Source organism: Toxorhynchites rutilus, chromosome 3, assembly GCF_029784135.1.
Source record: "Toxorhynchites rutilus septentrionalis strain SRP chromosome 3, ASM2978413v1, whole genome shotgun sequence".
Classification (NCBI taxonomy): domain Eukaryota; kingdom Metazoa; phylum Arthropoda; class Insecta; order Diptera; family Culicidae; genus Toxorhynchites; species Toxorhynchites rutilus.
Window position 1 is genome coordinate 148,622,260 of NC_073746.1, and position 22,282 is coordinate 148,644,541.

General features: G+C 39.9%; 1 protein-coding gene across 1 annotated transcript; it reads left to right on the forward strand.

Moving 5' to 3' along the window:
• The first annotated feature begins 2,272 nt into the window (after positions 1-2,272).
• Positions 2,273-8,513, forward strand: LOC129778074 (uncharacterized). The gene is made up of 3 exons (XM_055784728.1): positions 2,273-2,770; positions 5,623-5,733; positions 5,819-8,513. Exons 2-3 carry the CDS (start codon positions 5,640-5,642, stop codon positions 7,471-7,473), a joined length of 1,749 nt encoding a protein of 582 aa, XP_055640703.1. The 5' UTR covers positions 2,273-2,770; positions 5,623-5,639; the 3' UTR covers positions 7,474-8,513.
• Positions 8,514-22,282: the final 13,769 nt, after the last annotated feature.

The window sequence follows — 22,282 nt, forward strand, 5'->3', positions numbered from 1 at the left end:
CTAGTCTTTTTTGGAAAAAATATCAAACTTGCAAAAAATTTGATTTTTTTTTGTAATTCTTGATTGTATCCGTTTTTATAGTTTACATGGTTTCGGGACCAACGGCGCTATATTTTTCTATATTTTTTCTTGAATACTGAGGATTTTTAACTCAAAATTAGAAATGTTCTTTTTTTCTTTTTTGAGTTATAATTTTTAAAAGTTAACCGACAGTTCGGAATATTAATTTCTTCCCCTTTTTCCTATTCTCAAAAAATTCATAACATTTGAACTGCTAGAGCGATTCAGATAATCGATATATCAAATTAAAGCCTAGAATTTTTTGGAAAAATATTGCACTTGCGGAAAAAAATAATTTTGTTTTCGTGATTAATAATTGTATCTGTTTTTTATAAATAGAAAAATTATTTTTTGCAAGTGTGAAATTATTGACTTAAATTAACTATGTCGATTATCTGAATCGGTTCAGTAGATCAAAAGTTATGAATTTTTGAAAAACGTAATTTTTGGAAAAAAAAAAGGAGAAAAATGATTTTTTGAACCATCGGTTAAATTTGAAAAATCATAATTTAAAAACAAAGAACACATTTTTGGATATGTTATCTAAAAAATCCTCAGCTTTCGAGAAAAAATATAAAAAATGTAGCACCCTTGAATGAAAACTATAAAGAACAATTCCGAACAATAATTGGCATGGAATATATATAATACTAAAAAAATATAGTTTGGTGTTAATTTCCCCGGCAGCTAAAAAGCTGATTACTAGATACTAATTGAGGTTAACGTTTCATTACCTTGTAAATTCTAGATACAATACCAACAGAGGGTATTTAAAAAAATCGCTTTTTACGGGGTGTGTTCGAAACTGAAAAAAAATAAATTTATTCAGAAATCATATTTTTATGTTGTTTTTTAAGCGTCCATACATTATTTAGTCGTATAATTATTGTATCATTCAATTTATTCTGATGAGAATGCGTTAAAATATTTCAACTTATGCTCTTACCACATTTTAATTTTTTTATTCAATGTTCAGTTTCTATGGCGAAGCTTCATTCGTAAATGACACATTTGTCATCATTGGTGGAATACGACCATAAATGTTGTTATGAATAGCACAGCAAGTTATGATTACAATACATATGGGTTTATTTTGATAATGCATTATACACAAGTCGATAAAAATGCATTATAATATTTGTCCACAGCGTTTCAGCGTTTATATGTATATTTTATTCAATTTCCAGTTCGTAATTTCTATTCGCCGTGTTTATCATGATGATAACATAACATTATATACGAACCTTCCCCCTTATATGTGATGTCTCCCACCCTTTCAGAGACATCTTAACATTATGTTCAATTTTAAGAGCGTAAACCATCTGTCAATGTTTTCACTGTTTGCATTTTCTTGCCTCAAATCGTTGCCACTTTTTTTTTCTCAAGTTCCACTTATCTTCTCTGATACAACATTCAAAAATGTATTTTGACAGCACTGCCCTCGGCTCGAAATCGCGATGTATGGGTACGCGAGACGAGCTCCAACACTCTAGACCAATCCGTCTGCGATGGGTCGCAAACGTTTCCTCCGCTTCCTGACGGATCGTTCGGGCGTCGTTCGTTCCCGAAAGATTTCCCTAGACAGATTGGGGTGGGTGATATTGTGTTTTTTCCACTCGTACCAATCCCCGCACGGTACGGTTTCGTTGTGTTGAAAATACACGTGAATTTAGCACACAAAAAAAAATCAACGACGCAATAGTAATCGTGGCAATGAATATTTGTGTACATACGTAAGTACATAGCAGTTGGGTAGGTTGTTGTGGGGGGGGAGGAAAACGAAAACAAAAATAACAATATAGGTTGGAAAATGACGCATGAACGCAACAAGCCGTATCACTGCCCTGCGCTGCAAAAGTGGGCTGGTGAGTGGGCGAGTGGCGCACGATGGGCGGTGGGCAGAAGGCGCCAACTAAAGTGAGAGTACAGAATGCGGGAGGTAAAAGCACATAAGGCGAAATGCAGTATCCGTTGTGGTGGCCCTCCTCGTATCTAGATTCTCTATTGCGTCAATTTCTCCCGTGGTCCGTGAATCGGCGCGGCCGTAAAACGTGGGTAATGTAGACACGGAAGAGAGAGAGAGAACGTACGCGAGATCGCAAGAGAGCAGCCCCAACACATAGCCGGGTCTTTGAGGCCATTCAAGACCAACATATTAACAGAGGATGAAACGTATCGCTTCATTCTTGCTTCTTCTATGTGTCGAAACAGCGGTCGTTCGTCTGGCGCACCAACACCAGCAAACCCCGGGGGGAAATAACGCGAACTCGATACTTCATTGCACCTTCCTGGGAGCGCTTCGAGTTAGTCTTTCAAATACCCGCTTCGAGAGAGCACGCGAGTTGCTAGAGTTCCAGGCTCTGAACGCTCCAAATCACGGTCAAACAAGATAAGTGCGCGTTTTGCAAGTTCGCAGAGTTGAAGTTATTTTGGTTGTTTTTTTGAATAAAAAAAAAAAAATTGCGGTGCATCGTTATTACACCAATAATCGAACTGTTGTGTGGAGTGCGAGAGAAGAACAGATTTCAAAGACAACACCCGCGTAGTGTGTGCAGAACATCCATACGTTGGGAAAAGCGAGCAGAACAAGGACTGGAAAAAGGATTAAAACGTCGAATACTGTTCAATAGCAAAAAAAAAACACAAAGTGCAGTTTTGTTTTCCGAGGGCCTGTGTCCCCGACAACTCCGTCCAGACAGATTGTTAGACAGTGAGTGTTGTTCTCCGATCATTTTTTGTTTGTTTTGTTCTTGTAGTGTTCGCATACGCGAAGTTTTCATTTTTACATGTGTGTATATATATTTTTTGGAGAGTTCTATGAACCGGCGCACAACCAGACAACAAAGGCAATTAAATTGTGGTGCATGCAGTTTCCATTGAAGATTCTTTGACCTCTTCGAGTTGGTGCGCGGTGATGGTCTGGGGTGGGGAAGAGAAGAAATGCAGCAGTCTGATGACTCAAATTCGCAATCGGAAGGACTTTATTTTTCAGTGTCTGTGAATGATTTTTAGACGATGATGGAATTAGAATGATCCAGAAATTTGACGGACGGTTCCGCTGAGTTTGCGATTGAATGGTGGTGTTTGTTGGCACGAAAATTTTCGTGAGTCGTCATTCGGGAGTGCAACAGCAGATTGCTTGGTGTAAATTCGATGTTAGCCTAGAAACGCGTTACCTAATCACGCGCACGCGATAAGATTCCTTGGCCGAGAGCGGCGCGCACACACAGAGTACCGGACGACCGGAGATAAGCGCAGATGTAGGACGTTCTTGAAATACCGACGGCGGTGGAAGAGCAACCAAAACGGAGGCGCAATGCGCGCTTTCGTCGCAGCACAGACAATAACAAAACGGCGAAATTGCGCGCCGATATTGATGCCGTTGATCGTCGTGACGTTCGCGTGTTGATGATGATTGCGCGATGATGGCGATGGCGTAACAGCGAGAGCACGCGGCGCGGTCCTCGTGGTGCACGTTTTTTTTATGTTTGCTCTAACGGCAATGGGTTCTAACGCGCAGGAAGGGGAGTGGGAGCGCATAGTATTTTGTTTTACACTGAAACAGTGCTTGTGAAATAATAGTTGAACATTTCGGGACAGTGAGAAGGAAATTACTCTAATGCTAATTGCGCAACGTGTCCAAAATCGTACCGCAAGTTTCGATGGTTCTCGACTAGATCGGATTTCGAGGTCTCTCGTGTACAGCCTCAACGCTAAATGCACCCCGAGTAACTGCATAACGGTGTGAGCATGAATTGGAGCAGGTGCATTAGCGCTGTCTCAGAAGTGTGACAGTTGAATAAGATGATGAAATTGTTGCCTCGTACGTGTATCGCAGCTCTCGTGAATAAGTAAACACACAATCGCCTCGTTCTTGAAGGTTCACAAGAAACATGGGGTTCTAGAAATAGGTGCAGCGGTGACGAGTAGGGTAATTTGCAATCAAGGATTTATTGCACGTGTAAAATTGCCCTCTGCATTTTCAGTGCAGCGCGTGTCAGATTTGAGCCGATAGGAAAAAGTGCCCTGAATTGGTGGAATTGTGGGAATTTTTGCTTCCCATCGCAGTTGGGTAGCGGTTATCTTATTCTGATTCATGGATGTAAGAACAATGTCACACTCTAAGCATTGCGCAGTTGGCTAATCTAATTCCCCGATAACAGAGTTTGTGTACAATCTCGGTCATCAGAAATGATGACGATTGCTCATCCGTGAGTTAGTTTACTTAAAGTGATGTTTTTCGTGAAACGTTGATGTTATCTGCTCCCTCAAAAATCTTTGTAAGATGTTTTCTTGATTTTATTTTGAACCGGAATTCTGTTCGTTCTGTTGAAAACGGGAAGAACCGATAGTTCCGTCGTATTCTACAGGGTACTTCGTCCCTATCTGGATCTTAAGCAACCGGTATCTTTTTTTTCGTTCGTGAAATATTATTTCAGTTCAATTTCAATCATATTTTGTGGGAATATATGATTTATGCTAACTGTCTAAGATCGTAGAAGTTCCCAAAAGGCAACATTATATCTTACATGGTTGCGATATCCCATGATATTCAGCTAAACGCGATGCGCAATTCAAGAATTAGCTCGATTTTGTCTTAGCAACAATATAAAATATAAAAACAAACCATATTCATACTTGGAAAATTTATGCAATAATTCTGTTATTCAAATCTAGATGGCGCTCCCTGTAAATACCCATTACTACGTGTCTAAGCCCAAACAAACAATGGACGAAGCTGCAGAATATTCCACAAAACACAAAAACGTGTAACAGGTTAACCCCCGATATCTGAATCTAAGACGCAGAACAGGCACGCCAATAGGCAGCTCGTAAGCAAATTGATTCATTAGAGTTCCTGCGCATCAACAAAATGAAACAAACAAACAAGTGCAACGTACCGCGCGTCCCCATACTGAATTATCAGGAAAACATGATTCACGTCCTCGTGCCAGTAAACACCACACTTTACCGAGAAGTGACCAGCACAAATTTGCAAACACACATTCCACGATCCACGTTTTCTCTCATCCGCGTTCGCTGCTCTCTCATCCACCCTGAAACCAAACCGCTCTAGTTCATCTAATCTTGTTTTGTTGTGGTGAGTCGCTGCTGCTACTCCTGCTGCAACAATTACATTCACAAAACACGAGCTGGGTATTACCGCGTCAACGGAGCGCGAGTTTACAATAAAAATCAATAACCGCCACGCTCCTCGTTCTGGTCGTACGTAAGCATGCACGCGGCAGCGCTATTATAGTGGTGCACGTTGTCACATGTCGGCTTCACGTGCAGCTCTATTGATTACAACACACCACCCAACCACTCCTCCCAACGGATCGACCGACCAAGCCGAGCCACCCACTCAATTGCCTTCCGTTATCTGTGTTGTTGTCGTCGTCTGTTATTGTAGTTCATCGTGTTATTGCTTCAGTTTTTCGCGTGTCTGTCAGGGTTCCCATCGACCTGCGATGACGGCAATAACGCCGTAGCGCGTCGCACGTTTTCACTGACACTAACTGTTTCCTTTTCTTTTTGTTTTTGTTTTCGCGCTCTCCACAGATGAACTAAGACGAATTATGATGGTTGCGGATTTTGTAACACGGCAGCAGAACGGTTCGCCAATCAACGGTGAAATACCCGGCCAGAATCATAACAACTCCAATATGCCTGGTGAGATAACATAGCCACCCTCCCGAATTCACGGAAGCCATCATTAATTATTTCTGTTTAATTTCTTCCCAATCCACTCTCATAGCACACAGTGCCTTGCTTATGAGCAACAATTCAACGGGACGCGGAAGTCCCACGAGTGCGGAGGAGGACTTCAACGGCAATGGGTACGATATGGCGGCCCACCTCAAGCGCAAGGAGCTATTCTCCCAGCGCAAGCAGCGCGAATTCATCCCCGACAACAAGAAAGACGACAGCTATTGGGATCGACGTCGTCGCAACAACGAGGCGGCGAAACGGTCCCGCGAGAAGCGTCGCTTCAACGATATGGTCCTAGAGCAACGGGTAGTCGAACTGACCAAAGAGAACCATGTGCTAAAAGCGCAGCTGGATGCTATCAAAAGCAAGTACAACATCTGCGGCGAAAACTTAGTGAGTGTCGATCAGATCATGGCCACGCTGCCAACCAACGAACAGGTGCTAAGTTCGACCAAACGCGTCAAGATCACCAGCACATCCCCGATAGGGTTCCCACTGGCAAGAACGCCAGTCCCGCAGCCTTCTCTGACACCCCAGCCAGGATCACAGCTAGCGCATCATCATAATGCGCCCCATGCCCAGCAACAGGCTATCCAGCAGCAACTTACAGCCCAACAACAACCTCCTCAGCAGCTATCCCAGCAAGCCGCAGTCATTCACCCCAACCCCAACATCGAGTCACCACCGCCACAATCCATCGCCTCCCAACTCCAGCAGATCACAATCCAGCACACAAACTCTCACTACGGTCATCATTCGCCAGCCGCCAGTCTATACCGCGAGTACGAACCCATGTCCACTGGTAGCACCCGCTGCGAAAGCACTAAGCACGAGCCAACCATTCGAAGCCCCCTGGCCAGGGTGGACCTACTGGATCGAGACGAGCATCGAAGCGAACCCTTTACCGACCATCGGGAACGTAACCGCGAGCGGGATCGGGATCGCGAAATGGATCGCGACGACATTCCCGTACTGCAAGTTCCTCCCTTCGGCTCAGCAAACTCGCACATCAATGGACCCCATATCTCGCACCACCCATACTCCTCGACCTACACGATACCCAACTATCCGGCTAGCTACGCTGGTAGTCTCTACCCGTCACCCCCACGGGAGATCAACGCACTACTAACCGCGAACGTACTCAACCTCAGTCGCCGAGCACCATCCCCGTACGAAACCTCCAACGGGACGGCGTCCAACAGCAGTCACAGTAGTTCCGGCGATGATGATCACGATTTGCGTGAACCGATCCACGATCACAACAACAGCTTACCGGTGAAGCTGCGCCACAAGTCCCATCTCGGCGACAAGGACGCAGCCTCCGCTCTTCTTGCCCTGCAGAACATCAAACAGGAACCCCAGATTCGGCCTTCGTCCCCGTGGGACGATGGCGACGGATCGTCGGATGAGCGCGACTCAGGCATCTCAACCGAGTGGCCAACGAAAGCGGAGCAGAAAATGATGGTCCCAATCCCGTCGTCTCCCCCCTCGACGTCGGTTTCCTCGCTCACCGGGGGAAACATCGTAGGTGGGAAGATAACCTCCATCCCGGCGTCGGTCGTCATCAGCAAAAAGGCCGAGGAAAACATCCATCTCCAGTCGAAATTGGCCCGGCTGGAGTCGGAAGTGGCCACTATCAAGAACATGATGATTTCCAACACCGCTGGCAGCGGATTTGGTGTCACGGCGGCGGCACAGTGACACCGAAGGAACACCACATACAACCGGGAGATCTAGTTCGGTACTAATTTTAATTATTGTGATGAACTTTCGCGTCGAGGGTTTGAAGCCAAGAAGAGTGGGAGCCGAGTGAGTGCGGTAGCTTTTGTAAGATACGGTGGAATGTTTTTTTTATAAGACAGAAAAATGAGAATATTTATTGCTAATCGTTAAGAAGAAAGATAGCATTTTTGTCAGTTGTTATTTTTTGTTATTGTAATAATCAAGTCCTGGTTGGAGGGCGAAAGCCCCGATGACCGATAAAGAAGAGTGACGAGATAAGGCAGTTATATGCAACGAGGGAACAGAACGGAAAACAGTCCACATTTGATAACCTAGATTTTAACTGAACTGTTTAATACAATGCTGAGAGGACAAGCAGTTAAAAACAACTTTTATCTTCAGGGAAGATTATAGTAAAGAGAAAATGATTGCAGAAATTAATAGCTGTTGCGGAATTACCAGCAACAGACTCGCGTAGCATGTAGGCACGAAGTTTCGGAATTGTGATATAGTTTTGTTTGATATAGACCAGAGGGGCGGCGCGCTCCTCTATCAAATATATATATTTTATGAACAGCGAACAAAAGAAGAAGGTTATTTTTAATTTATTATTCTCTTCTGTAAGTACCACAGTTAGCAGCATGTAAACAGCTGCATAAGAAATTTATAAAATTTCTAATCTTTTGTTGGACGCCGGTGCCGGATGATACAGCTGGGTGATTAAACAGGCGTCCCACACTATGAGAGATCGACCGTAAACTACGCTATTGTCTTAAACATTTTTAATCCTAATACAAATTATGCGAAAACTACTTTCCAAAAAAACAAAAGTTGAACCGACTTTCAGAACTGATCCTTACCCATTACTTACAAATTTACTGAAGCAGTACTACTGAACTCTATAGTATCTATTATTCGGTAGTTTTAAAATTGTCATCATAATCAAGAGAAGATATGAAAATCAAATGTATAATTTGTATCAAATTTATGTATTTAAATATATATATTTTTAAAAATGACGCCGTTTCTCATTGAAACCACCATCACAGCCTCAGCAAGTTGCCCCCCTCAAGATATTCCCTTTCGACTTTTTAAGCTAACAGCTAAAATATGTTCGACAGAGCCCAAACTAAGACCTACGGAACCACAGAGTCATCAATACGGTCAAGATATCCAAATCGAAGGTAAGTAAGCACTCCACATTTCTGTCCATAAATGATGATGGGTCTCACATTCCGTTGGACCAGTTCAGATAATTTTTTGTTCAACGAAACAGCGGCAATGTAATATGAATCAAAATTTGAACATAGAAAAACCCAGACACAAAACATAAATTTTATAAGTAAAAATTTTCTAAACTTCTCTGGATCACATTAAGAGTGCATAGAATCACAAAAGGCATTTGTTGTCAGGTGGTTAATTTATTAACATCATAACCGGAACAATGAAAATCCTGAACTAAAAGCGCAGAAAAAAAACGGGACACATAAGCAAAAAAAAATTTGGGGCCTATTCTCTATCACGAGACGAGCAATTTGTCTCGACTCGATTCGGCTCCAGTCACTGTCGTGTCGAGCAAAATATCCTATTCCAGTAGGCGACCATCATTAAAATGCTTTATTTGGCAGATTGGGAGGAGTTCTGCCATTTTCAACAAATTTACAACCTGCATAAGACTACCTTAACACGTCGGAACATTGGGGATGAATAAGGATTATAAATTAAAATCGATGGGCCTTCAGATTTGGAATTCATCTTCTTGAGACAATTCTGATTGCGTCGCATATTTTTTAAATAAAAGCGTAGAAAACAGACACGGATGTTCAATCAACAACAACAAAAATTCAAACAAACTCGACTCGTCAGACTGTGACAGTTCAGACACTTGCTCTTAATTCGTTGAGTCAGACATGCTAGTCTTGTCTTGACGTAGGATCACTCTACGAAACTGAAAATAAGTAATGTAACGAAATCATGCTTTTTAAGCAACATCGTTCTTTCAATATATGTTATGCTACATACCATTATTACAATAAACAATAAATATAGTAAAAACACGTGAACAATTTGATGAATTAAATGGGTATGTTATTTCGATTTTACTCGAAACTCGTTTTTCCCCACAACGCAATGTTGTTATTTGGCACGTGTCACTTTCCCGAATCCACCTGCCTATTCTCCTTTCCCTTCTCTATGAATGCGTAGAACTTAACACCCACTGAGATCAGTCCACCAAAGCAGCTAGATTTAGGTTTATATTTATGTAGATCTGACCTGTTTAGTTTTTTTTGATAATGCACTGATAAATGATATATACCCATTCAGCACATAAAAAATAGAAGAAAAGAGCAGTGATAGTTTTAATTGTATGTTTGTGCACATTTTTGAGCATCGATTAAAAAAAAATCAGAGGGTGTCGAGTGTCCAGGTTAAAACGTGATCCTGGATTCTACCAGGTTAACTACTCTAACCCATTCAATTGATACCAGTTTATATAACAAACAGCTTTTCCAAAAGCCTTTATTTGAAGTATTGATAGAGTAAAATTTACGGAATTCTGGACAATAAAAAACTCATTTCAAATGCAAATAATCCGATCGAATTGTCTTCCGTAATAAGGTCTTTTATTCTAATATTTTCCGGAAATTTTATTGAGTGAAAAAGACCAAGAACAAAACAAAACAAGCCAATATTCTTAGGTGAAGCTACAACGTTCTCTACAACGAAGGAAAATTTAGACGATGGAGCGACTTCGACTATCGAATATGAAACATTTATCACAGTTATCACAAATTTGTTTTCCATTTTGAAAATATTTACACCACACGATTTCCAACTGGCACAGATTCTTTGTTTTACGTTTCTATCTCATTATTTATTATTTCTCTAACCATTTGTATAAAAAAAATTCATTTATCTAAACTGAAGAATTTATTAATAAGGCAAATGATGTTGTAAGACTAGCTTACATTTCTGAGAAAAATATTGAACGAAAAAATGAATTGCTTTGAAAATTGCAGAGCACCAAAATTCAAGATCGTTTTTCTCGAAATCAATCAAATGTCACATGGCCTGGCTTAAAACCGCGTTAAAAGCGACTTCAGTGTACTTAGACTTCACTACTGTCAACAAATAAACCGTTGAAGCTAGCGATTGACCAGGAGCGTCCAGAATTAACCAACATGAGAGGTGTTGTGTACCACCAGGACAACGCAAGGCCACACTACTCCGGGAGCTTGATTGTGAAATTTTAATGCATCCACCATATAGTCCGGATCTGGCACCAAGCGATTACCACCCTTTTCACGCATTGTATAACTTCCTGAGTGATAAGAAATTCGAATCAAGAGAAAAAAAAATATGGTTAGAGTTTTTCGCCAATAAGGACCAAAACTTCTATGAGAGATGCATTATGCAGCTACCTTTAGAATGGCAAGAAATTTTGCAACAGAACGGTGCATATTTGACCCACATTGGACAATCCGAAGTATTTCACGCAGAAAGTTTTAAATTTCCCGCAAAAATAATGGATAACTTTTTTTCCAAACTTAATATAATAAAAATAAACAACAACAAACCTTGCCTCAGCAACATTGTCTTAAAAGATCAATGAATGTTTGAAAGATCACTAACCGATCTCTGGTAAAAAGCAATTTGAGGCACGGGTTTCTATTAGGCATACCGGTAAGTTCCGTCGATTTTACTACAGATGGCCTAACTTGATTATTATTCCAGTGAATCAAAGTTCCAGACATTCGTTGGAAAGCTACTGTCATTGCGCGTCTTTTTCAGTATATGTTAAAAAGTTGAAGCGTTAACAACATAGTTTTTGCCACTTCGAATATGTCGAATTTCGTACCAACGAGAGTGTTTTTGCGGGGAGTGTTACTTCATTACTTCAATATGAAGAAAAAATCTGCGGAAAGTCATCGAATTTTGGTGGAATGCTCCAACTGAGCGAACGTGTCAGACGTGGTTCGCACGGTTTAAAAGTGGTAATTTTGACTTGGAAGACGAAAAACGTTCCGAATCGCCAAAAAAGTTTGAAGATGAAGAATTGGAGGCTTTACTCGATCAAGATCCGTCACAAACGCAACAAAAACTTGCAGATACACTTGCAGTAGCTCAGCAAACCATATCCGATCATTTAACAGCAATGGAAATGATCCGAAAGTTAGGACATTGAGTGCCAAATGAATCGAAGCCATGAGACGTCGAACGCCGTTTTTTTCACGTGCAAACAACTGCTCCAACGGCATAAAAGAAAGGGTTTTTTCATCGAAACGTTACTGGCGATGAAAAGTGGGTCCATTATGACAATCCTAAACGTCGGGCAACGTATGGATACCCCGGCCATGCATCAAAATCGACGGCCGCGCGGAATATTCACGGCCAGAAGGTTATGCTGTCTATTCGGTGGGACCAGCTGGGTGTAGTGTGCTATGGGCTGCAAAAACCGAATGAAACCTTTACGGCGACGACAATTGATGCGTTTGAGCCGTGCACTGAAGGAAAAACGGCCACAGTAAGAGCAAAGACACGATAAAGTTATTTAGCAGCACGACAATGCTCGGCCGAATGTCGTGAAACCGGTCGTTTGACTTGTGAAATTTAAACTTCGAAACGCTGGAATGGGAGATCCTATCCCAACCACCGTATTCTCCAGACATCCTTCCATTACTACGTTTTTGATCGATGCAACATGGCTTGGTTGACCAGCATTTCTCCAATTTTGATGAAGTCAAAAATTGGATCGATTATTTCCTCAAAGGGATCCGTGAATTGCTAGAAAGATGGGAAAAAGTTGTGACTAGCGATGGGCAATACTTTGAATATAAAATTTGTAACCATTTTTGCAGAACAAATCATTAATTTCTGGAAAAAAAAACGATGGAACTTACCGGTACTCCTATAAATCGTGTAGTACAACGAGACTTCTTTTTGTTAAAGAAAGTAGGAATCTACCAAAATACTAAAAACCATCTCGATAGAAAGTCAAAGAGAAAGGAATCGTGTGTTACCATGCTTCTACAATAAATACTATAAGCACTATTTGAATCCAAATTCCAATCAGAAGTTCATTCGGAGAGGATATTGAAAATACTGACAAAGAAATAAATATTCATTTCTTTATACTCAAAATACGGTACAAATTGATGAAAAGACGGGACAAGCAAAAATGGTCGTGAGTTGGCAGAACTCCTGAGTTATCCCTAATCCACGGTTTGTGATGTCCTGGAACAATTTGGACTAATTTTAACCGTCGACAGGAAGCTCGGAAATGGTAGAGAAGCCAAAACAGCTGACCCTAATACTCATTGGAAAGGAGTGGCTCTTTTCAAATGGAACGCGAAGTTGCCGATTATAGCGACGTATAAACTGCAAAGTTTAAGGCGGCTCGCACACCGCAGCAATAAGCAACTAGCAAACTGCAGTACACAATATGCAACAGGAAACATATTTTGTTGTTCTTCGCATACCAGAGCAATAAAAACCCCTGACATTATGCAAACAATCGCCTTAATGTACGAAACTTGTCAAAATATGAGCGATAAGTTGCTATTCAACCGACACGCCGTGTTGCTAGCGACATGTGTTGCTCTGTAAAGGCGACAGCGATATCGTATTGCGTCGGTGTGCGAGATCAACAAAGATTAAATGGAAAAATCCATTGGTGATAATATTGCTTATTGCATGTTGACAGTTGCTAGTTGCTCATTGCTCCGGTGTGCGAGCCGCCTAAAGCTTCCCTAATACAAACAAGGAAGGAAGTTGTCGAGATACGTAGTGAAGATGGCGAGAGTTTCGCAACTTTATGTCCAGAGAGCAGAGAGGAGGGCCGATTTGAGAAGTTTCAAGGCACAAGTTCTGGACCGTAAGACGAAGCAAAATTCAGAGGCTGAGAAACGCTCAAGGAAGCTTCACTACAAATTGTCAAAGAAATACGATTGAATCGTTATGGAGAGGGAAACGTATTTTTAGGCCGTTTGGCCGTTCTCGAACATTTGCTAGACAAGAATGTTATCCCTTGTACTACGGATCGATTCCCTGAACTATAACTGACGGCTCATGTTTTAGCCAAAAGAAAGAAGGCAAGTGACCGTGAAAGAGATTCGATGAACCAACGATGGTAAAGGAAGTTTTGGCAAAATTCGCTCGAAAATGCAAGACGTTTACAACAAAGTACAAAAGGAAATAAACTGCAATGAGAAGCAAAATGCCATCGCCAAAACCCGTGTCCAAAAGCATCGTGATACTGGATGAAACCTTCGTCAAGGCTGACTTCCATCAACTTCCTTAACAGGAATATTAATTCGACGTTCCGGAGCGTATTCGTAACATGGAAATGTCGAAATTTACGAGGACATTTCTGGCGACATTTCTTCTGGATATACGATAAAGTATGTCTTCAGAAGCATCTCTTGTCTAAAGAAGCACAACGTTAAACAACTTTGTGCTGGCCTGATCTTGCGTTCTGTCACTACACTCCAAACATGTTGAATCAAATTCGCAGGAACTTCACCCTATTGAAAAAAAAATGGACTACCATAAAAACAACACTTCGCAAGCATTCCAGAATTATTAAAAACAAGTTGGAATCAAAGATAGTTTGGATGGACTCTTTTCAACAAAAATTGTACAAGATTTGAGAATAAATGCGGGAAAATTTAGTAAATAAATAGAACAAATCACTAATCAGAAGTCCTTCATTTTTCATTGTTAGTCCTAAATATTACATGCGATTCCGATAAAAGGCTTAATTTTGGTGAGCAATGTTCTGTGTGAAACTTTCACCGAATACGCCGAGTTATCATAACTTACATGATTTACATGACAAACGTGTGCTCCTGTGACCGAGTGTTTAGCGTCACACATTATCATACCGGGGTTTTGCCAAAGACTTGAACTATGAATATGCGTATTCTGCGCTTGTCACTCCAGAATTCATTCTAGTTGTGTTATTTTGCATAGTAAATCTCAACTAAGTGTTAATAAATGACACAAGTTAATTTCTACGTTGAGACGGCAAAAGTTCCTCTGGGAACGCTAGTGTCATATCTGTCACCACAAACAATCCAAGAGACAGAAAAATACGTTTACAACATCTCCTCCGTACCTATATTTATTTGATGTCTATGAATCTAAAAGAAAACTTAATAATAAACCAAAAAATACAGTACACTTTTTTCTATTAATACGTCCATGTTATGGAATCTATGAATTTGATAATTAGTATCGCATGTGAGTTCATCTCTCTGGTAATTATGGAAGCTACTGTCCAATCGCTGTTTCACCGAGATCTTCATACAGTATCTGTCGTGTGATGGAAAAGACATTTGAAAACAAATATGAGTCGGACAGAATAGGTCATGCTCGGTTCAGTTCTGCAAAAGTTGACAGTCTTTTTTCGTGGACTCAATCTATTGGAAGACGACACAACAAGAAGAATTTGTGGTACAATAAAAATTAATGTGAGTTTGCAATAAAAACGAGAAAATTGAATGTAATGGTGGAATATCTTCCATTATCACATAACTCACGCATTGCATCAGTAAATTCCATTTGATGGGTCAATACTATAGGCCCTGTAGCATCTTATTGCATTCACTGATGAAGTTCAATGCAATTTATACACATCATGGTAGGTGCAGTGGATTTGGGAACTTCTTTCAACTTGCAATGACACACGCGTATCTTTGTGCTTTCTCAAAACTCAGAACTATCTATTCAGTGGCTTCCAAAATATGTTTTTTTTACAGAAGTGGTGTTTCTGCTATGGACACGATTCTCAAACCTTTGAGTAGCACGAAACCAACAGTCGAAAAGTAGTCGGAAACAAACTCCAAATATTCAATTGCGGATATTAGAAGGATGCGAAGGGTCACTGAAATGTTACTACCTCGGGCGCTGACTGATAATCAAAATGAACATCAGTTCGAAACATGAACAACTTGAAACTAATGCAGATTTCCTGTCGAAGATCTAACTAGAGAACTTCGATAATTGTTTTTAGAATGTCTATCGGTTCGTTTTTTTAGTTTTCTTTGCTTCTAGCTGTTGTATAAATATGAATCCGGTTTTTTATAAAAATACACGGTAATTATTTGCATTTATCCTCGAATGGTTTAATACATTTTATTAAAATAATTGACATTGTGAGCTGCTCATTTCTTTAATCTATCAGGCTATTCATGAATGCCAAACCAGTTATCGAATCATTTTCGCACATTTTCATGAGAATTGAAGCGCTAATCAGCGGGTGTGTATCCCACCAATGATATGGCAATCGGAAAGGATTAATTCTGATAAATAAGCCGCAGTAATTGACTTTTGAGCAATTACTGCGGCCTTTTAAGCTTTTGATTGATTATTTAATGGTGTATTTAAAAAAAACATTTCTAAATGAACAGTTCATAGTTCATTGATTTTTAGACAGCTTTTTTGCACATAATATATTATTCAGACATCTGGACAAATCATTGACCAATGATTCAGGATACGTCCTTACAATAATGGGCGCAGAAAAAACACCCCCATTTGAATTGAAATTACAGTTCCGAATCATATTTCGGACAGCTTTATATTTCGGTCGCACTCTGTAAAAATAACTTGAAATGCTTAATGCGCTGATGATATAAATAAAGGGTTCCTCTAAAGAATCAATTATTATATTAATTTTATAGTTATATCATCAAGGCATTAAGCAATTGAAGTTATTATTACAAAGCGTCCGAAATATGAAGCTATCTGAAATATGATTCGGAACGGTATTCCAATACTAAAAGTTTTTTCAAAATTTTCGGTATTACAGTCAATACTACGTAAAAGTAGGTTATTGGTAGACCATTTTGCCATTTCAGTATTGTATTAATTTATTTTTCAGAAAAACAAAAAATGGCTTTAATAGCGGTAACCCTTACGTTGCATTGGACATTTTTGCTATTGCTTTATATATTTTGTGTATTATGATGTATCTGTGCATAAATGAATTGTGTTTACAGTTTACAAGTTTACAGTAATCATTCCTAGCTATAGTGCAATTTATGCCTTTGCAAATTTCAGTATTTTGCTAACAACTCTTATTCCAAATATGTCGAAATATTCAAGATATTTGAAATCAATGGAAATTATAAATGACATATATGAAGATTTGGAATTTGATGAAGAGAAACTATAACAAATGACCACCACCACAAAATAGCGCCATATATATTTTTTTCACAACCCCATCAATATGGGTATCAAATGAAAGGGCAAGTAGAATACAGTTATTTATGAAAAATGCAAATCTAAGATGGCGGCCACTACAAAATGGCGGATTACCTATTTTCTCAGAACCCCATCAATATGGGTATCAAATGAAAACAGCAATTCCAAATGAAATCGTCCTAAAAATGCAGATTTTAAAAACTTGTATTTTTGATTCCAATGAAAGTGTGTATTCCGTTTGGGTTGGAGTAAATATGAGTTTTTCACAGCAATTGGCACTTTTTTGACTCAAGCGTAACTTTTGAAAAAGGCGTATCGATTTTAGTAAGAGAAATCTTAGATAATTTATATCTCAAAAACTATGAGTCGTACCGAAATAGTTTCTTAGAAAGAGTTATAGAGTATTGATGGTTGAATATGAAAAAAAATGTACACTGAGAAAAAAAATTAGTACTCTTTTTTTATTTACTAAATAAAAATTCAATTTGCAATATCCAAAATACACATTTTTTAATTTTTTTTTAAATTTTTTCATACAAAATAGAAGTCATGCAGAAAATTTAAAAAATGGGCCCAAGATAGTAAAACTTTTTTTGACGAACTTTGTGGAACATCGAATTTTTAGGAATATTCGAAACTTCGAATTTTTATATGTTAACAATCATTTTTAGCCACAAATTATGAATGATGTGATGTGATTTAAAACAAAAAAAGGTTATTATCAATCTTCTTCTAAATGTAGCCATTCTCGAAATACTCTTTTTTTTATTTACAAAATAAAATTTTAATTTGCGATATCAAAAAATATGTATTTTTTAATATTTTTTTCAATTTTTTCATATAAAATAGAAGTCATGTAGAAAATTTAAAAAATGGGCCCAAGATGGTAAACCTATTTTTGACGAACGTAGTGGAACATCGATTTTTTAGGAATTTTCGAAACTTCGAATTTTTGTATGTTAGCAGTCATTTTTAATCACAAATTATGAATCCTGATGTTATTTAAAACAAAAAAGGTTATCATCAATCTCCTTCTAATATTTGTAAATAAGCCATTCTCGAGATATTTAAAAAAAATATATGTAATTTATTGTCGTCTTAATAGTAAATAGGCCCTTTAAAGTTACGCTTGAGTCAAAAAATTTCCAATTGCTGTGGAAAACTCATATTTCCTCTAACCCAAACGGAATACACACTTTCATTCGAATCAAAAATACTCATGTTTTGTCATTTGTCGATTTCATTTGGAATTACTCAAAGGGCTTGACTAGTAGAACACAGTTATTTATGAAACATGCCCAAAAATGTATCAAAAGAAAGTTCTCGACTAGTAGAACATAGCAGATAATGAAAAATCCAATTTCAAGATGGCCGCAGTCTCAAACATCTAATTACTTTTTGAATGGTTTCATTCAGCTTGACCTGTTTCTGTGTATGTTTGAATGCCTCATTTGACACTACAAAAATAAATACATTTTTTGCGAGCACATCACTAACCGCAAAATTACTAGAAACAAACACTATTGTTAGATCTATCCGCGGAAATAAAAGAGAACTACCAAATTTCGCCAAACAGAAAAAAGATGGTATGCCACGTTTATCAAAATTCGAGTCATTAATCACTTGGTAAATCCAAAGTAAGTCAAACAGAAAAGTGCTTCTGTTGAGCTCAAAGCATAAATCTACAAGCACCGAAAAAACGATCAGATTTTACAATAATACTAAATACGGCGTTACTATGACGGATCAAATGCCATGAAAATACTCAATACAATCAAAATCTCTAAGATGGCTTGCGTAGATTTTCTTCAATATTTTTCATCTGTGTGGAATCTCATAAATTCTACACAGAAACAAACAGGAAAAAAATAAGACAGCAGTTTCTATTCCAATAAGCTAAAGAACTTGCCAAAGATTTTCAACAAGAACATCAGAAAGAAAGAGGTGTTACAGAAAACTTCAACAAATTCTAGTTCGGATTTTCATGTACCAGTGTGAACAAAGTACCAAAAAGGTTTTTGCAAAAAAAACTGCAAAAATCTGTTTCAAATTCAACAATAATATGTTAGGGAAATGTGCTACAATAATTTGTATAACATGCATATATATATATATATATATATATATATATATATATATATATATATATATATATATATATAAAATCTTATTTGGGACGGCGTGTTTGGGATTTTAAAAAAAAAGATATAATTTATTTCTCACTTTATTTAAAACGACGAACGATGCGCGGCACCGATATAGGATTGAATAGAACTGAAACTGAACACGGGTGAAGGTTCTGCTGTTGTATTTATTGAGTAGATTTGCGGATGCGGCTGGAATCGCCTCCTGGCTGGCTATTGGCTGACCTCGATCGTCCCTGATATCGGATAATGTGCTGATCGAGGTCCTTCTGATCACGTAATTATATATACATATATATATATATATATATATATATATATATATATATATATATATATATATATATATATATATATATATATATATATATATATATATATATATATATATACTTTTTAAAAAAAGGCTCACTTGACCCGTTATGGAATAGGTAAGAATCAGCGGTAGGTTTAGTGTTAAAATTATTTAGACAGATTTTATGCTTGGACATTATTCTCATATCAACATTGCCCGATTCCATACCCACGGTTGTTGTCTTCAGTCTTCAGAAATGCTGATTTCAAATTTATAACTCGGTTTTCGACCTGAGATATTCCAGATCTTTTCGTAGAATCCATTATCGCAGATTCAACGTTTGATTGTAAAACGCAAATATCAGATGAAATTCAGATTCCAGATCCTCGGATTACAGATCTAGATTCAAAAATTCAGATTCCATATTCTGGATTTAGCAATCACATATCAGCTTACATAGTCATATTTGTTCCAAAGTGGATCATTTAAGTCACTCCACGAATTTTTCTACCAATATGAATCCTAATACGACCAGTTCTTCCTACCATCACCTATCCCTATTTCGACTCATTGTTCTATGTTATAATCTACCGACACCATAACCAAAGATAGCGTAGTAATAACCCCTGACCATAGAAGAGGAACAAATGCGAGGGCTGTTGCAAAGTGTAGTACCCCACGAGAGTCGTTGTGACGGAGTGCGCGTTATGTTGGAGGGCACTGCCTAATCGGCGCTCCGTTGGGAAGAGAAATCCTGCGAGGGTGGCTGTGACGGGGCGCGCGTCAAGTTGGAGGGCGCTTCCTAATCGGTTCACGTCTCGACAGGTGAGAAACCCCGCGAGGGTGACTGTGACGGGTTGCGCGTCAAGCTGGAGGGCAATTCCTAATCGGTACACGTCTCGACGGATAAGCGGAATCTGGAGAGCAGGGTCAAGAAAATGCTGGCAATGCCTGTTGGTGGATTGAGAGAGGAACATTGCGAGGGTCGTTTCGGCGGAGCGAGAGCCTAGGAGAGCATCATCAAATCGGTGGGTACCCCCACGAGAGTTGCTGTGACGGAGTGCGCGTTATGTTGGAGGGCACTGCCTAATCGGCGCTCCGTTGGGAAGAGAAATCCTGCGAGGGTGGCTGTGACGGGGCGCGCGTCAAGATGGAGGGCGCTTCCTAATCGGTTCACGTCTCGACAGGTGAGAAACCCCGCGAGGGTGACTGTGACGGGTTGCGCGTCAAGTTGGAGGGCAATTCCTAATCGGTACACGTCTCGACGGGTAAAAGGAAGCCTGTGCTGCGGATGTGCGTGGCGGAGTACAACGGAAACGTAAATGAGATGTATAGAGAAAAAGGGAAGGATCAACGCTAGTTAGCGTTGAAAACTCGTGAAGTGCATGAGCACAGCCGCCCCCTGAAGTAGTCGCCTAGATGTGGTCCCGGGGGGAATGAGGCTACGAGTAGAGGGCTTGGTTTTTGTGGGTGCGATCCCCACTCGACGTCTGGGTTATCCCTTCCCAGATAAGGCTGGAAGAGCGTTCCTCACCTCTATAAAACCTCGTTCATCGCGTTTTGGTCAAGCCTCCCGACGAACTCTGGATACGCTTCCTCGAACATTGCGAGTATTCGAGGGCGACCGCTCATGTCCGTCTCCAAAGCAGTGCAGATGTAATAGGCGCGGATCACGAATTCATTCATTTCATGTGTCCACATGATCCGTCGCCTAGTAGTACCCACAAGTGTGGACGACTGTCGTCTGACAGTCGCAACACGCCTCGTAGGCGCAGCGTTTCGTTGGTGATGTCGATGGCTGCTGTTTCCGTGTGGCGGTAGCTCTTCGGGTTGAACCCGGCTGGTGGCCCGCTCTTGCACATCGCCCTCCAGCCGCTGGCCGCTCGCTCTTACGCCCGTTCCAGGACCAGCTCCAGTTCGGGGACCCTCCTCGGGCGATCGCATTCTGAGTATTCTTCGTGAACGTAGCTCCATTTTCTGGGTGTATCTCCTTTGCCCGGGAGACAGCGGGTTGGCAAGGCCTCCATGACCCGGGAGGCCTTCCCCGGGAGAGATATAGCGCTCTGACTCGCTCGCACCCCCTCACTTAGCCACTTTCGACACCCGTTCTCGGAGCCAAGACCAGGTGTGTGTTTCCAGTTCACGCCCGATCTAAAAATGTCGTCATATGATCTTCGTGGAGGCGTGAGATAGGAACATTTGAGACCAACAGGTAGGCTCCTACCCTAGTGTTGATCCCCATTTGAGAACCTATTGTCAGTTGTTATAGACAAAGAACATATTTGTTGCAAGGTTGTCCCACGTGTTGAAATCTAAGAGCATGCAGCGCATCCGGCTCGTCTGTCTATGCCATCCAAAAGCCTCCAAACGGATCTGACTGTTAAATCTAGAGAGAAAGTTTAGGTCAGCAATGAGATAGCAATTATGACTTCACATCTTCTCATAATTCGCTGGCAAAAACAGGATCAACGAAGAAACTGACATATTCTGTTCGGTGAAGTCAATTAGCTGTGTATGGGAATGACAAGAAAGATGGAAGGAGTTATGTTCATCTTCATAACACTGGCGTTGCTCTTTACAGAAGGGCCGTAAAATGTATGTCATGATTGATCTGCATCTCCCATTCTCAACACATTGATCATGATAGAATTTTAATACCTCATTGATGGGAGCTATAGCTGAATCGAAAGGTTATTCTTATAAATCGGAATACTGTCTGTTTGAACGATAATAGCTTTTTTATCCAATTTATCTATAAATACATATAAGAAAATTATACTAGAGTAAATCAGGCATATTACAGGTTGTTGATTCCGCTATGCGAGAACTTTATTAGTTGTCAGTGTGCAAAGTTACAAATAACACCCTGCCATTTCTGTTAACCAGGTGATAACGAAAGTGGAAAAGTTATCCGGTTCATGTTGGCCGGCCGGTTGTTAAATGCAGCACGAAGAAAGACTGTCAGAGTAATATACAACTATGTCGTGTCGCACGGAAGTAAGTTTCTATAAGGCAGTGTGGTGAACAATGACCCTTATCGTCATCACCGAATTCGATTCCCAATATTCGACCATAATCCGTTTGTCAAAGTTACAGCATACGAAACAACACTTCACAGTTTGCCACAAAGAAAAAAAAT

What these genes read in the sequence shown, in the direction of transcription:
- LOC129778074 (XM_055784728.1), top strand. Translation starts at nt 5,640, where the DNA reads ATGATGGTTGCGGATTTTGTAACACGGCAGCAGAACGGTTCGCCAATC. An exon ending in TAACAACTCCAATATGCCTG is followed by an intron (nt 5,734 to 5,818) that starts GTGAGATAACAT and finishes CCACTCTCATAG; the next exon opens with CACACAGTGCCTTGCTTATG.